Raw genomic sequence first — 18,420 nt, 5'->3', positions numbered from 1 at the left:
AGCAATGTTTTCTTCTGTGTGCATGTGGGAGTGTGTGTGTCCCTGCCCTCTGGCCTCTCTCCCCTCCCCCCTCCCCCCTCTGAGTCCTTCACTGTTACAGAGCCAGCGATTTGATTTCGTGCTCTGCTGTTTTCCTTCACTGACTGTGTTACAGAGAGGGCGGGGCAGACACTCGTAGGGAAACCGGATATCTCGCCCCCTTCACACTTCCGGCTGGAGGCTTCATAGAACGTTGGTGTTGCTTTTTATATAGAGAGATTTAACCCTACCTCATTATAGTTTAGTAAAAGTTGATACACTGTCAAGCTTTCCATAGATCATAGCAGTTTACAAAATTAAAATAAATATCTCAAGAAAAGAGATCCATTGAAACGATAGGAAAGCGTGTAGAACATTCATCAGAGAAAAGCATTCCTTCAAATATCTACATATAGAGATAACTGTACTACAAGTTCCTGCAATAATCCTCCGAGCTCCACTCCAAAGGCTTAAAGAAAAGGGGGACTCCCTTCCCCTTTTTCAATAGTTTTACCAAACTGTTCTAGACTAGTGGCCCATCAACCCCTGCCAACAAGTAACAGATAAGATCTTCTCCTCTCTCATCGCTCCCTGATGAAGGCTGGCGCCACTGTTGAACCTATCAGTTTTCCTTTGTCTCCAGCTGGTGGGCAGAACTCAAGGACTAGTGCATCCTCCAGTTGGCCACTCCTTGGGAGGTGTGCATTCTTCTCTGTTGGGCTACTTTAATCTTACCTTGTGGAGAATGTCTCAAATGTGAAAGGGTGCAGAATGATGTTGATCACACCTTGTTCCATTGTAACACAACCCAGCAATCTCGTAGCATTCGTATTCTCCTTAAAAGTCCATTGTGGTGAGCTCCCTTTGTTATTGTCAATGCTGTATGTTGGGTTTCGGTGCTGTGCTATATGCCTTTAGTTTTCATCTCAAAAAGACGATGACAGCAGCAACCCACGGCCCGAGTGCCTCTGTCTATCCCAGGATTAGACTCCAACCACCTAATGATAATAAAGGCAATGACTAGTCTGAACTCACTGGGAGGGAATTGAACAGAACAACCCTCTAATCCTATAAGTCTTGACATTTGGGTCATTCCATGCCAAGTGGTCTAAAATTAAAAAAAAAGTTCCCACCATCATGTTCTCCAATTTTGTTCAAATTTTATCTGTTGCGCGAGTCAGGTGTTAAAGGAAGTTTCCCAAAATTTGAGGTCTCTAACTGCAATAGTTGCAGATCTAGACCCCCTTTTCTGAAAGGTTGTCAGTCCATGAGCGAGCGACATTTACCAAAATGCCATTTTTGGGGGGTCTAATAAAATCCAAACACATTTATAAGAATGGCTAAAAAATTCAAATCCTGTACAGTTCTTGATGCTAATTCCGATGAAATACATTTTAACATTATGGATTCAAAATCCAGTCAAACAAGTTGACTCAAAGTGTGCATCAAAATTGGTCACGACTCATCGGAACATATTTGGACCAATATTCAGACCGCAACAACTTCCATGCAAACAATGATACGGACTTGAAATTTTGAACAAGCATTATGCTTGTGCTGGACATTTTGCAACTAACCAGCATCTATAACCGCCCTGCAGGATCTCTTCAAAGTTGGCACTGTCAGCGCAAATGGTAAATACCCAGAATTACCCCCACAATATTTGCTTGCCAAACTACTGTCATATTCTTTCATTATCATGTTACCCAAGATCTTCTGCTATTACTAAATATACATTCTCTCTATAACTGCTATATATTTCTTATATATCTCTTACTATGTTTGATTGTTAAAATAATACCATATTTTATCATTATCACGTTACCCAAAATCCTTCTGCTATTACTAATTGTATACTTTCTCATGTATTCTTGTTATTCATGATGTATTGTAAGCCACATTGAGCCTGCAAAGAGGTGGGAAAATGTGGGATACAAATGCAACAAATAAATAAAATGTACCAAAGTTGAAAGCCAATTATTAAAAAAGAGTCTGCCTGAATCAGCTTGTGAACAGTATCATCTGAAAGAGAAAATTGTGCTCTACAACACTGATATGTTTTTGTTTTGCAATGCCACCATTAAGTAGCCATTTACTCAGGTCAAAGTATGTTATATTTAGTACGCTTGATGCGCTAATTTTTCTTCATTTCTAGGAAATCGAGTCTTCATAGTCGCTTAAAAGTATTGATATAATTATTTATTCATTCGTATTTTATTCGTTGATTGTCCAATCGTTTATTGTGCGCTGTTATGGTGGATTGGAAACGTTTGTGAAACGTCAGTTGAACAGAAAGATGCTTTCATAAGCTTTATGCATCCTCATGGTCCCCGCTACTTCATTTTATTGGCCAGTAAGACGCGATACTTGCTGGATCCCAGAACAACTTATCATTGCTGTTATTCCAGCTCCATCAGTGACATCATCTGGTCGGCAATATAGTTTCCCTGAAACCGTTCTCTTGCAGATCAATGATGACGTAACTGAAGAAGGCAGGCTTGGGAACCTGCAGTAAAGAAACCTACAATCAGGCTTGGGGTCCTGCAGTAAAGATACCCACCCGTGGCTGTTACTGCATGGCTATCGGGCGTGGCCCCTACGGCGATGGGAATTCTGGTTTCAATGTGATAACCAGTAATGGCTCAGCCATCATGGACCAACGCAATACATCACGCACACAAAATATAACATACTTTGAGCTGAGTAAATGGCTACTTAATGGTGGCATTGCAAAACAAAAACATGTCAGTGTTGTAGAGCAGAATTTTCTCTTTCAGGTGATACTGTTCACAAGCTGATTCAGGCAGACTCTTTTTGAATAATTGGCTTTGAACTTTGGTACATTTTACCATTTGCGCTGACAGTGCCAACTTTGAAGAGATCCTGCAGGGCGGTTATAGATGCTGGTTAGTTGCAAATCTGGCAGTATTATGTCCAGCACAAGCATAATGCTTGTTCAAAATTTCAAGTCTGTATCTTTGTTTGCATGGAAGTTGTTGCAGTCTGAATATTGGTCCAAATATGTTCCGATGAGTCGCGACCAATTTTGATGCACACTTTGAGTCAGCTTGTTTGACTGGATTTTGCATCCATAATGTTAAAATGTATTTCATCGGAATTAGCATCAAAAACTGTACAGGATTTGAATTTTTTTAGCCATTCTTATAAATGTGTGTTGGATTTTATTAGACCCCCAAAATGGCATTTTGGTAAATGTCGCGCGCTCATGGACTGACAACCTTTCAGAAAAGGGGGTCTAGATCTGCAACTATTGCAGTCAGAGACCTCAAATTTTGGGAAACTTCCTTTAACACCTGACTCGTGCAACAGATAAAATTTGAACAAAATTGGAGACATGATGGTGGGAAGGTTTAGACCTATATATGTGAAGAGACAAAGGCAACTAGTGCACCATTTATTTATTTGGATTTTGCTCACACCTTTTCAGTAGCAGCTCAAGGTGAGTTACATTCGGATACACTGGGTACTTCCCTGTCCCTGAAGGGCGCACAATCTAAGTTTGTACTTGAGGCGATGGAGGGTTAAGTAACTTGCCCAAGAACACAAGGAGCAGCAGAGGGATTCGAACCAGCCACCTCTAACCACTAGGCCACTCCTCCACTCCACTGTAACCACTAGGCCACTGGCAGACCAGTGCAGCAGCTGATAAGCTCTTCCCTAGTTGTGAGATAGCTAATTCAGCACAGGTAGGTAAACCTGTGCCTGCGTAAAAACATGAGGGCATTTTCCTTAATAGATATTCTGCTTCTGGAGAGAGAGGAAGATACAGGCAGGCATGACAAAACATAGGCTAGAGGAGCAGCCTAATGGTTAGTGCATTGGGCCTTGATCCTGGCAACCTGGGTTTGATTCTCACTGTGGTTCCTTGTGACCTTGGGCAAGTCACTTAACCCTCCATTGCCCCAGGTACAAAAACTTGAAGCGGAGCCAGGATGAGGCAGATTGACGGCGCAGGGGGGAGTGAGAGCGGACTTCCGCCGGCGCACATTTTCAGTGCAACAGGATGAAAAAAAAATAGGTGCTGGTGCCTGCAGAACTCCGTTTGGGGGAGCGGCTGCTCCCCTGGCTCCCCACCTAGCTACGCCACTCCTTAGACTGTGAGCCCTCTATGGACAGAGAAAGTACCTGCTCATAATGTGTACAGCGCTGCACACATCTCTAGTAGCGCTATAGAAATGATTAGTAGTACAGACATGAATGCGGAGACGACTTCCATCTTCAGAAATGCCTGCGGTTGAACAGGGATACTCATGAGGATATCATCTTGCTCTTCAGGTTGAGGATGAGGAAGAGGAGGAGGAGGAGGACCTGTACAGCCCCATTTCTCAGTGGGAGAGTCCTGAAATGGAGCCTGCCTCTGATGATGAGGAATCTGCACTTGTGAGTATTGGTTTGCTGGGAAACTGTCTTAAAACTTCAGGAGAGTTGTGTATCAAATTGATAAATTCTGCGTGTATTCAAAAGCAAGAAAGTAGCTTAGTTATAAAAGTCTGCACATGTTGTCCATTAGATTGTAAGCTCCTTTGAGCAGGGACTGTCCTTCTTTGTTAAACTGTTCAGCGCTGCGTAACCCTAGTAGCGCTTTAGAAATGTTAAGTAGTAGCAGTATTTCCAGCCTCCTTCATTTATATTATTGGATTTATAGGCTGGTACCCCAGTTAAGATAATAGGAGGGATATTTTTTCACAGTAAGAGTTAAATAGGGATTTTCATCAACAAATGATTGATCCTGACCTTATCAATAGCTTAACTTTACATTAAGCATTCCTGCTTCCTTTGTTACTATGTGGGGATCACCCAGTGGTGTGCTGGTAAACTTTTAACAACAGGCTCTCTCCCCGGTCCACCTCGGCGCCCCCCCACCCACCTCAGCGGCCCCCCAAAATTGCAGAGCTGGCCATAGCCGGGGGGAGGGGGCAATGCATTACTCTCTCCAGGAAAAAAAATTAAATGATCCCAGGTTCTAATCTAATTCATGTTTAATATGGGATAAAATGCCATAAATAAGTAAATAAATATAAACTTTTAACGTTCAGCACCTGATTCTCAAAGTGGACATATTCCAAACACTATAATGAAAATAAAATTATTTTTTTCTACCTTTGTTGTCTGGTGACTTTGTTTCTCTGATCATGCTGGTCCAGTATCTGATTCTGCTGCTCTCTATCTGTTCCCTTGACTCCGTTTCCAGGGCTTCCTTTCCATTTATTTCTTTTCTTTCCTCCTTTCTTCTTCATTTCTGGTCCTCCGCAGACTTGACTGTCCAGTGGATCTAGCTTCTTCCTATTTTCTCCATCCATGTGCAGTTTCTCTCCTCAATTCCTTTTCCCTCATCTAATCTCCTTCCTCTATCTTCCCTCCATGTCCAGCATTTCTTCTCTCTCCCTTCCCTCCCCTCCATCCATGTCCAGAATTTCTCTTGCTCTCCCCTCCATCCATGTCCTGAAGCTGTCCTCTCTCCCCATCCATGCCCAGCAAGTCTCTCCCCTGCCCCCCCTCTCCCCATCCATGCCCAGCAAATCTCTCCCCTGCCCCCCTCTCCCCATCCATACCCAGTGATTCTCCTCCCTCCCCTGTCCTTCCCTCCCGCTCTCATCTGTCTTTTTTTAATTACCTCCGTCGAAGCCCACGCTATTTAAAGCCCTGCTGCGTACAGGCCGTCTCTCCAGTCTTCCCCTGCTTGCTTCGGTGATGTTCGTGCCCTTAGTCCCGCCTTCGCGGAAAAAGGAAATGACGTCAGAAGGCGGGACTAAGGGCGCGAACGTCACCGAAGCAAGCAAGGGAAGCCTGGAGAGACGGCCTGCACACAGCAGGGCTTTAAATAGCGGTTTCGACGGAGGTAATTTAAAAAGTCAGATGGGAGCGGCAGCGGGAGTGTGGGGGCGAAGGACATCGTTTACCATGTTTCGGAGCGGCAGGGGAGGTAAGCATGGCCTGTGATGGCGCCCTCCTGCCATGCTTACCTCCCCTAATGGAGCCGGCTCGCCCCCAACAACAACCGGCTCGCAAGAGCTGTCAAAATTTAACAAGCGGCTCTTGCGAGCCGGACAGAGCCGGCTCCAGCACACCACTGGGATCACCTTGCTGGACCTATTTGTGTCAGCCTGGATTTTCATCATCCCTCTTGGCCCGTCTGGACTTCTGTCGTTCATCTTTGCCTCCCTTACCTTTCCCTTCTTACCTTGTTCTCCCGCCCTAACTACTGAAATGTAACTGTAATGTATTTATTTTAATTAGTTCATTGTAAGCCGCTTTGGGGCTGCAAAACTGCGGCAAAAGGCGGGGTATAAATGATCTGAAATAAATAAATAAATAATCGGACGGGGTCGGCCATCTCCAAGGCTGGCCCCGGAAAGAGACATACCCGACCGTATTATCGAAACAAGATGGCCGGCCATCTTTCGTTTCGATAATACGGTCGGGGCCAGCCAAATCTCAACATTTGGGCCAGCGTTAGAGATGACCACCATTGGTTTCCTGCCGATAATGGAAACTAATGGCGACCATTTCAAACCCGGCCAAATCCAAGGCATTTGGTCGTGGGAGGAGCCAGCATTTATAGTGCAGTGGTCCCCCTCACATGCCAGGACACCAACCGGGCACCCTAGGGGGCACTGCAGTGGACGTCACAAATTGATCCCAGGTGCAAAGCTCCCTTACCTTGTGTGCTGAGCCCCCCAAACCCACTCCCCACAACTGTACACCACTACCATATCTTTATGGGTGAAGGGGGGCACCTACATGTGGGTACAGTGGGTTTTGGAGGGCTCACATTTATCACAAGTGTGACAGGTAGAGGGGGGTGGGCCTGGGTCCGCCTGTCTAAAGTCCACTGCAGCACCCACTAAAACTGCTCCAGAGACCTGCATACTACTGTCATGGAGCTGGGTATGACATATGAGACTGGCATAGAAGCTGGCACAAAAATGTAAAAAAATTTTTTTTTTTGGGTGGGAGGGGGTTGGTGACCACTGGAGCAGTAAGGGGTGGTGATCCCTGATTCCCTCCGGTGGTCATCTGGTCAGTTGGGGCACTTTTTTGAGGCTTGGTCCTAAAAATAAATGGACCAAGTAAAGCCGGCCAAGTGCTCATCAGAGCTGGCCTTCTTTTTTTTCCATTATCAGCCGAAGCCAGCCATCTGGTAACCATGCCCCCGTCCCGCCTTCGGTACACTGCTGACACGCCCCTTTTAACTTTCGCCAGCTCCGCGACGGAAAGCGGTTGAAGCCGGCCAAAATCAGCTTTCGATTATACCTATTTGGCCGGGTTTATGAGATGGCCGGCCATTTCCCGATTTGTGTCGGAAGATGGCCGGCCTCGTTCGAAAATAAGCAGGATAGTAACATAGTAATAATTACCAATTCAACAATACTTAGATGCAGACAGCATTGAGATGGAGAGTATCAAGTGTTTTACACCAAATGCTGCCTGTGCGGATTATCTAGATGGACCATTGGTCTGACCCAGTATGGCTATTGTTATGTTCTTATGCTAATATAATGTTAGGAAAGGAATAGAGAATGAAAGACTGTGTTAGGAACCCGAATTACAGCTATGTTATGCAAGGTTCCGTGTTAGGAGTTACGGACCGAGAAAGGGATCTGGGAGTCATTGTGGATAGGACGTTGAAATCTTCAGCTCAATGTGCTGCGGCGGCTAAGAAGGCGAACAGAATGTTGAGTATTATTAGAAAAGGGATGGAAACCAAGCATGAGGATGTTACAATGCCGTTATATCGCTCCATGGTGTGACCGCACCTGGAGTATTGTGTTCAGTTCTGGTCGCCTTATCTCAAAAAAGATATAAAGGAATTGGAGAAGGTGCAAAGAAGGGCGACAAAAATGATAAAAGGGATGGGACGACTACTCTATGAGGAGAGGTTAAGACGGCTAGGACTCTTTAGCCTGGAGAGAAGGCGGCTGAGAGGTGATATGATAGAGGTTTACAAAACAATGAGCGGGATAGAGCGGACAGATGTGAAGCGTTTGTTTACACTTTCTAACAATAATAGAACCAGGGGACACAAGATGAAATTAGAATGTGGTAGGTTTTGAACAAATCGGAGAAAGTTTTTCTTTACTCAGCGCGTAGTTAGACTCTGGAACTCATTGCCGGAGAAGGTAGTGACGGCAGCTGGCCTTGCTGAGTTTAAAGGGGGTCTGGACAGATTCTTGAAGGAAATGTCCATTGATCGTTATTAAATTTTGGGTTTTTTGCCAGGTTCTTGGGGCCTGGATTGGCCGCTGTCGGAGACAGAATGCTGGGCTTAATGGACCTTTGGTCTTTTCCCAGCGTGGCGGTGCTTATGTGCTTAGTCTGTATAAATCAATGATGTGACTGTACCTCAAGTACTGTGTTCAACTTGGTTTCAAAAGTGATATCAGAAAAGGGTCACCAAAATGATAGATGTAAGAATGGCTCTTATTTTAAGGAAAGGCTAAACAGCTTAGGGTTCTTCGTCCTGCAGGAGAAGAGACACACTACTGGTCTATAAAATCATGACTGGGATGGAACAGGTAAACAGAACAGTTATTTTACCATTTCATGTAGCACTAGGACTAAGTAAATCATGGACAATATTTTTTTCAGCTCTGCGCACATTTCAACTGTGGAATTTGTTGCCAGAAGATGATTTGAAAGCGGATTGTATAGCTGGGTTTAAAAATGAACTGAAGAGGTGAAGAGATGAGCAGAGATTTGCTTGTAATTTCTTGTCAGCCCCTCTTGCCCCCTGTCCCCAGTAGCGTACCGGGGGGGGGGGGGGGGGGGGGCAGAGCCGGTGGTGGGAGACGGGGATAGTGCTGGGCAGACTTATACTGTCTGTGCCCTGACGAGCACAGGTACCAATCAAGGTAAGGTATACACAAAAAGTAGCACATATGAGTTTATCTTGTTGGCCAGACTGGATGGACCGTGCAGGTCTTTTTCTGCCGTCATCTACTATGTTACTATGTGGTCCGCCCCGGGTGCACGCCGCTGGGGGACAGGGGGCAAGAGGGGCTGACAAGAAATTACAAGCAAATCTCTGCTCATCTCTTAACCTGTTCCGGGGCAGAGGGAGCAGGGAACAAGCGAAGCCGACAGGCACGCGGCACCCCCCTCCCCCCAGCAGGTAAAAATGCACCCGGGGGGGGGGGGAGGTCCTTTCGCCAGGGGGAGGTGTCCTTTCGCCCCGGGGGGGGAGGGGGGCTCATCGGCGATCCGCCCCGGCTGTCAGCCACCCTAGGAACGCCACTGCCTGTCCCAGAAGGAATATTTCAACTTATGATATTCTGACAACATAAGAACTACCAAACTGTTTCAGACCAAAAGTCCATCAAGCCCAGTGTCTAGTTGGCAACAGTAGCCAATCCAAGTTAAGTAGATAAGTGTAACGTGGTGTTATCCTCCCCTGTTGAGGGTAAAGGCAGAGAAGATCACACCCTGTAAGATGAATGTGTGGCTACGCAATTTTTGAAGGGCTGGTGAGCAAAGATGGAGCCCATCTATCAAAGAAGGGAAGAAGTTTCTTCAGCAACAGACTAGCTAACCTACTGAAGAGGACTCTGAACTAGAAACGTTGGGGCTGGATGATCAAAGCCCCCAGGTAAGTGAAATCTCTAGAGAAATGGGGGCAAAAAGAGCAACATCTGGAATACAAATGCCCCTAGTATGGGAAATAATAAAGTTCTAGATCTGGAGGCTGTGATGAGAAAGGCCCACTTGGATTTAGTGTCGGTCAAGGAGAGCCATGACCAGGATATGGTTCTACTCTGCTATAATCTGTTCAGGAAGGACAGGAGAGGAAGAAAGGGTGGAGTGGCATTGCAGGACTTACAGGGTAAGGAAGAGGCACACTGGTTTAATCTGGAAGGAGGGAATGGAAAGTCTGTTTTCATAGGTGTGAAAATTCTTCACAGGCAGAAGTGGTCAGAGATTTAATTGAAAACATTCAAAATATAGCTTTGAAAAGGGAAGTACTATTAATAGGTGATTTTTAAAAATATGGTGGATGTTGATTGGCTTATCCCTTTTGCAGAGTCATCTAGAAGTAGGGAGATCCTGGATTCTCTCCAGGGAGAACTGTTCCAGCAACTGGTAATGGAACACGCATGAGATGGGGCTACACCGGACTTAGTGATTACGAACGGGGAAGAATGTTTCTGATCATGCAGTAGGTGATCATCTGGCAGCCAGTGATCACTGAATGATGTGGTTCGATATTAAGATAGGTGTGGAGAGAGTTCATTCAAACGTGAAGGTTCTAGACTTCCAAAAAAAAAAAAACTAACTTTGTTAAGATGGGGGATTACCTCAAGGAGTTGTTAGCTGAATGAGAACATATCGAAGAAATAAAAAAAACAGTGGGCAAAGCTGGAAGGAGTTATTTTTAAGGTCAACAAACCTTTCTGTAGGAAAGTAAGTAAGAAAAAAGGACTACGTTGGTTCTCAGAGTAGTAGTTAGGGAGTCATTGCTGCCAGTTTTGAACCTGGAGCTGGGTGACAGCAGTGGGAGACCACTTCTGCTCCACAAGACCACTAGAGATCACCTCCACATAAGTCCCAGAAATGGGTGGGTGTGGGGGGGGCGGGGTTTCTGTAGGATGGAATCTTATCGGTGGCCCTTCATTTGGCGAGGGGCTTGGAATGGAGATCAGGTGGGGGGTAGGAAAAGGAGTATTGTCAGACTGAAACCCACTTATTCGGGTCCCAGCTGATGTTCAGCATAAGACACTTATCCAGGTATGGGCTGAATATCATCTGGGAACCCAAGTAAGTGCTGGTGGCTAGTTCCTGGCCAGTCATGTCTGGATATTGCCTGGCATTGAATATCCAGGTCTAAGTTAGCTGGCAGCGATCAGTGCTTAAACACTGACTGCCATCAGCTGAATATTGGGGGGGGGGGGGGGGGGGGGGTTAAATTATATTAATAAAAGATACAAAAATATTTTATTGCCTGTATATCCTACTTAATTATATTGTACCAAGTCATGTATTAGTAAATGGATGAGTTTAGTCAAGTTCCTGGAGTTCATAGATCATTATTAAACCAGCAGGCTTGAGAAAGTCATTGCTTTGTCCCTGGGTGTGGGGAAGGACTGGGTTTTTTCTTTGTGATTTTTCTGCATATGTCACGCCCCTCACCTTGCCGGTGATGGTGCTCCTGGGGCGCTGTCCTCCGCCGTTCTGCGAGGCTGGGTTTCCCTGCTGCGATGCTGCTTCCACCTGTTGACCAGCGGGCGCGCACGCCTGATCAGCGTCCTCTCCCACGCTGCTTTCTCTTTCCGTCAGCGCGCCTCTTCTCCTCTCTTCCGACGGACGCTGGCTGGGCACACTCAACTTGCCGGGTTCTCTGCCCCGCCTCTCCGCTCTGCGGATTGGCTGTGTGTGTCCTGGCTCTCTACCCTGGCTACCTATGGACTCTCCCTTGCTCTTTCTCTGCCTCTCCTATTGGGTGTCCTCTGATATCCCTCCAACCCATGGCAGCTCTTCCTCTCAGCTGTTTCTTGTTATGGGCTGATTCCAGCACTATTTCTGGGAAATCTTTCTCTGCTTCTGGGCTTTGGCTTCTACTTTGTAGGTGTTACTACTCTGTAGTCTGCTGCTTCTGCTGGTCCCTTGTTGCTAACATTGCTTGTACCTAGATTACTCTTTCGCCTGCTGCCTGCCTGTTGAACATTGCTTGTACCTGGATTACTCTTTCGCCTGCTGCCTGCCTGTTGAACATTGCTTGTACCTGGATTACTCTTGCCTACTGCCTGCCTGTTGGACATTGCTTGTACCAGGACCATTCTCTTCCGTTCCCCTCCGGCTGGTTCCTTAGCGCCCCTCTCAGCTTCCCGCACAAGTCCTGCCGGCCGCCCGCACCTGGGGGGGCTCAACCTCCGGGGAACGACAGGTGAACCTCGGGCTTGCTCGGCCGCTAAGCAGAGAACGGGGGGGGGGGGGGGGGGGCGTGTCACCGCGCTCAGTAGTGCTCCACTTGGCACAAGAACTCACAAGTCTGACAACATACTTGTGACATGGATTGGCCACCGTCAGACAGGATGCTGTGTTTGATGGTCGTTTGGTCTGATGCAGTATAGCATGTCTTATGTTTTAATACTTGTGTGTGTGATCAGGCAGTTGTACACATGGGTGATCTACGATCATGAAAGATAATGAAATTCTTCGCCTGTACAAACCATTAAATTTATATCAATGTCATATTTATTTGTTGGATTTCCTTGTAAAATGCGTTCTGTCATATTACTAGAGTGAATGCACACGTAGCTCTTAAGTTTGTGTAAGTTGGAGTTGAGCACATTCCTACCTTAGTAATTCCCTTATCTCTTATTTGTCCTGTTTGTCTGTCCTAATTAGATTGTAAGCTCTGTTGCTACTTGCAAAAAAATTTCCCATAAAGCAAGAAGTGCTGTATTGAATAGATGTCAGAGCGTTTCTTAAGTTGGTAGTGTCATACTGGGGGTTATTTTAGGGGCTCTCTGCTTAGTTAGGGGAGGATGGGGTGGAAATATTTGATATTACACTATCAGAGATTACCTGGGATCATAAGAGTCCAGATCTCGGGTCATCTTAGTGTTCATTTACGCCTAGGGTGGTTGGGTTGGAGGAGGGAGAGGGGTGATTTTTGAATGCACATTGTCGCTTTGCTCAAGGACTATGGTATAGAGGGGGGAGGGAGGGGGTGCATGTTCATAAAACAAAAATGGGATCAAATGCTATCCAAATCTTTGTTGTTTTTGATTATTGTTCTGCAATGTTTGATTGAAGATCTTGTTTAGAGTTGATATTTTGTTCTTGGGTGTTGGATATGCTTCATCCTGAATAAAAATCGTTTAAACTTAGATTGTAAGCTCTGTCGAGCAGGGACTGTCTCTTTATGCCCAGTGTAGAGCGCTGCGTATGTCCAGTAGCGTTATAGAAATAAGTAGTAGTTAATGTAGAGAAAAAGCCCCTCTAAACATTAACGGGTCCCTTTTACTAAAACTTAGCGTGTGCTAAATGCTGCGTGTCTTATACCTATGGGCCACATAGCAGCGCACGCTAATGTCTGTTAGCGTGTGCTAAGCTTTAGTAAAAAAGACTCCTTAGTAATCAAGTTAAAATTTCCTAAACGTTAAGGAAAATTATTTTTTTGTATAATTTACTGTGTGTGGTTTCCACAGATTCCATTTGAAAACGTGCAGAGGTGGATAGTGCGTCCAGACTTCAGTCAGAATTCTATGGTCTTGTACCTGGACCTTAAGCAGATCCCTGATGGAGGCATGCAGAGCGGAGGATGGGATCATCTTGAAACGGTGAAGGAAGAGAAGTTCCTGGAAGAAGATTATGTCATCATGCAAGTGCAGTGTTGAACGGGAAGGACTTGGCCAAAGTCCCACCATGTACTTTGTAAGAATCTTCCTGGGAAGGTGTCTAAAGCAGTACATACCCAATTTATGCATCCCTAGGCAGCGTTCCTGCTAACCTGCATAGGGGCTTCTGACCACCTTCTGACTGCATAGCGTGCAGCCAACGGATAGCATGAGAATATGGAACCGCCACAAGGATCAAACCGAGGTGGCTGTAGCAGTGTCGGCCACTAAGAAGGAGATCAGAAGGCCCTGTACAGGTGATTAGAAGCCAGTGAACTTTCAATCAGTAAAGCAAAATGGACACTCGTTGAACTTTTATCTTTTCATTTTTTTATTTTTTTTTTTACACTTGCATTTTGAAATGAAAAAAAATGATGTCCAGCAATGTTAATCTAAATTCAGTAGTTTTATATTACTAAGGAAAGCTCCCCTAACTTATTTTAGCTTAGTCCTTGTCTATAATGTGTCTGCATGACTGTATTTATTCAAGAACCCACCCCTTTGCCAGGAGGAATCTACCCAGCGGTGAAAGTAATAAGGGTACATACAGATGAAAGCCCTCATCCTCTCAGCCTGTGGATTATTATAGCATTCACTGTGTCCTTGTTGTCTAAGGGCTTTGTTTACTAAGGCACGTTAGCGTTTTTAACACACCCTTAAATTTAGCGTGCGTTAAACGCTAACACACCCATATGGGAGCATTAGCGTTTAACATGCACTAATCATTAACATGCGTTAAAAAAACGCTAACGCGCCTATAAGCGTGTCTTAGTAAACATAGCCCTAATTTATTTAATGGGGTTATCTTTCTCTCATCAGGGTATAGATTAAGATCTAATCATGTTTTGAGCATAACTTGTGCTACATACAGACCACCCTAGGGCGTTCGTAAACCTATTTTCTCTTGAACGAGTTATTTATTATTCTAACAAAACGGAAAAAGACATTGAATCAATTTAATAATGTTTTCAGTGAGGATTTCTCTTAGCCATTTAAATATTTTAGATAGCTTTTTTTTTTTTTTTTAAAGTGTATTTATGCTTCTTACTAGTTCTGTGCACTTGCAAAGCAGCTACTGTAGCTAGTTAAAAAAAAAATGAACAAGTCTTCATGCCTTAAAAATACCAGTGTTGACTTTTTTTTGTTAATTCTTTATATCTTTGTTTCTTTGTCACAAATCAATAAAATAATTGAACCAGGGAGTTGGAATACTCATTATGTAACAAAATGTATTTTTTTTAAGACACATTTGTTTATAATCAGTAAATGGGTGTTAAAACTAAAATCAGATACCTTACCATTCTGGTGCATAAAATAATTCACGGTGATGCCCCGACCTACATGTTAGACCTCACTGACCTACCACCCAGGAATGCTAAAAGATCAGCACACACATTCCTAAATCTTCATTTCCCCAAATGTGGAATGCTTTACCACTTGACCTGAAAATAATTCACAACCTAATTAACTTCCGAAAAGCACTGAAGATGCATCTCTTTAACATGACTTACCATAATGACTCATAATTGGAACCGAAATTATCAATCATCTACTTAACAATCGGATTATTTTCTCCCTATTTAGTACTGCCTAATTTATCATGTAATTCATGTTCAATATGTGATACCAATTGCATATTCTCCCTTTTTTTACCTGATTGATCATTATATCATCCATGTTTCTATATATATTACCAAATTGTATCTGTACTCTGAAGTCATGACGGAAATTGTAAGCCACATTGAGCCTGTAAATAGGTGGGAAAATGTGGGATACAAATGCAACAACTAAATAAATACCCACTTTACACAACCTAAAAATACTTAAGGCTAAATATCCCCTTGGGAGCAATGGCTTATCTGTTAATTTCCTTTTTCTTGAATCCTGCTAGATCGGCCTAAATGCATGGGTTTATACCACCCTGCCTACAGATAGTCACAGGACCACAGTTTTTGGTTAATAACACCACAAATAGTCGGTATCGTAATGTCAGAGCAATGGAATGGAGCCAACATTCCCTTGAAAATTGTAAAATATTACATGGAGGAAAAAAACACCCAGTATAACTTATTTCTATTAAACTTGCACCTTGAAGGTGAGTGACATTGAGGCACACCAGTTATTTTCCTGTTTCTAGAGGCTTTATGCTCATATTAGCCCTCTCCTCAAGTCACTTCACTGGCTTCCTATCCGTTTCCGCATACAGTTCAAACTCCTCTTATTGACCTATAAGTGCATTCACTCTGCAGCTCCTCAGTACCTCTCCACTCTCATCTCTCCTTACATTCCTCCCCGGGAACTCCGTTCACCTGGTAAATCACTCTTATCTGCACCCTTCTCCACCGCTAACTCCAGACTCCGTTCCTTTTATCTTGCTGCACCATATGCCTGGAATAGACTTCCTGAGTCGGTACGTCAAGCTCCATCTCTGGCCGTCTTCAAATCTAAGCTAAAAGCCCACCTTTTTTATGCTGCATTTAACTCCTAACCCTTATTCACTTGTTCAGAACCCTTATTTTATCATCCTCACTTTAATATTCCCTTATCTTTTGTTTGTCCTGTCTGTCTGTCCTAATTAGATTGTAAGCTCTGTCGAGCAGGGACTGTCTCTTCATGTTCAAGTGTACAGCGCTGCGTACGTCTAGTAGCGCTATAGAAATGATAAGTAGTAGTAGTAGTAGTAGCTTTACAATCTTAAGGGCTCCTTTTACAAAGCCACACCAGCCTGCCAAATAAGACAAAGCCCATTCAGTTCTTGTGGGCTTAGTCGCATTTGCTGTTGCCAGGGTTGCGGTTAAGCCGCCGAATTGGGCGGCTTTTCGGAAACGGCTGCGGGGAATTTTCTAATCGTGTGGGTTGCAGTGTTTTGGGCGGGTTTTCGAGCGGCCGCGGTGCGGCATTGGGTGGGTTTTCGCAGCCGCCGATTAGCCGGTTTTCCCGCTGCCGGGGCTTCTATTGGTCCAATTTGGTCCAATAGAAGCCTTTCAGGGGCGAGGTTGACGTTAGGGGTGACGGAGGCGGGGTTAGTGATGTGGGAAGCGGGGTTAGGTGACGCTGGGGGCGGGGTTCGGTGACGCGGGAGACGGGGGCTGGCTGCGGGCGGTTTTTGGCCGGGTTTACGGCTGGTTTTGGGCTGGGAAAATTTTTCACAGCTGGCAACCTTGCCCAGAATTGCTAGTGTGGCTTTGTTAAAGAAGAGCTAAGATTTTGTGTCTGAAGCCAAGGAGGATTAAATGACTTGCTTAAGAGCATAGTTAGCAGCTGGAGGATTTGAACCTGACTTCCCGGGTTATCAGCCTGCTGCTCTAACTACTAGGCTACTCCTCCACCAACATGCTGTCACTAAATATATTATTGTCCATGCCAGAGCAGTCCAGTTGAGGGGGTTATGTCCTCCCTGCCAGCCAATTTTACGAGCGCTGAACAGCTGAAGTTGGGTCCCCTGTTGCGGGTCAAACCGGACTGGGGGGGGGGGGGAGTGAGGACAGGGGTCCCACTGGACCACCAGGCTGGGGAGGTTTTTTCCCCAATGGACTACAAGGCTGTTTTTTTTTTTTTTTTTTTGCATGCGGGGTCTGAGGGTCTACTGCACCCCCCCCCCCCCCCCCTCTTCCCGGGCTGACACTGACAGTTCGGACTGCGCGGACTGCCTTGTCAGAGCAGGGAGGAGGCTTTCCCCTTAACTGTAACGCTGGCATAGAGTTAAGGCAATAAAAGTGCCTCTGAGCCAGAGCATAGTTTCTGATCATGGGGTGGGGGTGGGGGGATTACCAATGAGCTGGTATTCCCTGGCTTGCCTGTTGGCTGCGCTAGAGCCCTCTGAGCATTCTGTGTAGGTAAATGCAGGTGCTAGTAGCCTCTAGTGCTCGCATTTACCTTTCATCCTCCCCATCAGTTGTTTGCTTATCAGTCCCTCTAAATCCCAGGTGCCAGACAGCCATAGTACCTAGAAATTAGGTGCTGACATCTGAAATTTCATGCCCCCGACTTGTTTTGTACAGCTGCCCCACATGGTGTGTTTCTTGCTTTTGCGCCGGAGTGCACAGCAAGAAGTTCGGTAAGTGTTGTAGAACTTGAAACCAAAAGGTCAGCACGTATTTCCTGTACCAACCGGCACGAGCATAGAGCGAGAGAGACAAATCATGGGGGGGGAAACATCCTTTGTCCTCCTCCCCTCCCCATTGAATGCAGCCTGCAAGGTGAGAGGAATAGGTGGCAGTGGACAGAGAGACTTGAGGAAGGTTGGGGTGGGGTGTAACAGAGACTGGGTAAAGACACAGGAGGGGGGGTTATGAGAATGTGTGAAGAGTGAGGGAGGAAGTATATGAGAGAGCAACAGAGACTGGGTGGTTTCAGAGAGAGTGGGTGAAACCTGGTTTGGTGGGGGGGGGGGGGGGCAGGCTATGGTAATGTGAAACAAAGAGGTAATTGCCCCTTTGCTTTATCAACTAGTAAAACATGCCCATTTCTGGAGGAAATGAAATGGGCGCTAGCAAGGTTTTCCTCCCGAACCCCCCCCCCTCCCTACCCACCCTTTCAGCACTGTGAAGCCACTGACCGCCATTGCTCCGCTCCTCGTCAACGCACGCCACCTTCATCCACTGATGCCATTGCTCTGCCCTCGATCTTTGACGCCATTGCCCCGCCCTCGACGTCATCACGTTTGACGCGAGGGCGGGGCCCAGACACAGTGATTTCGGTGGCTTCACCACCACGAACCCTTCGAACCCGAAGGAAGTGCCCGCAGGAAGTGACACTGACGTCAGTGTCCTCGGAACGTTGAAGGTGAGTTTTATTATATAGGATGGGGGTGCTGTCACACTGCTGCCAGCATGCTTTGGGAAGGGAGACTGACTTCTACCAGTGATTTGATTTATAGTAGTAGTAGTAGTAATTTCCATATCATCAAGCTGATCAATCCATAGAGTGGTGGGTTGTGTCCATCTACCAGCAGGTGGAGATAGAGAGCAAACTTTTGCCTCCCTATATGTGGTCATGTGCTGCCGGAAACTCCTCAGTATGTTCTCTATCTCAGCAGGTGGTG

The 18,420-nt window shown here is 45.5% G+C and overlaps 1 protein-coding gene across 2 annotated transcripts in view; it reads left to right on the top strand.

The window, feature by feature from the left end:
* THAP12 (THAP domain containing 12) overlaps positions 1–14,073 on the top strand; it is a 33,968-nt gene extending 19,895 nt beyond the window's left edge. Inside the window, exons 4-5 of one of the 2 annotated variants that reach the window (XM_030199336.1) lie at positions 4,321–4,419; positions 13,188–14,073. In XM_030199336.1, the coding sequence (XP_030055196.1) occupies positions 4,321–4,419; positions 13,188–13,376 (288 nt within the window). In that variant the 3' untranslated portion in view covers positions 13,377–14,073. Of the gene's footprint in view, positions 1–4,314; positions 4,420–13,187 lie in introns of both variants that reach the window. The other variant, XM_030199335.1, reaches the window with a different exon arrangement.
* Positions 14,074–18,420: the final 4,347 nt, after the last annotated feature.

This window comes from Microcaecilia unicolor, chromosome 4, assembly GCF_901765095.1.
Source record: "Microcaecilia unicolor chromosome 4, aMicUni1.1, whole genome shotgun sequence".
NCBI lineage: Eukaryota > Metazoa > Chordata > Amphibia > Gymnophiona > Siphonopidae > Microcaecilia > Microcaecilia unicolor.
The sequence above is the reverse complement of the archived record's forward strand: the minus strand, read 5'-3'. Positions and strand labels throughout refer to the sequence as shown.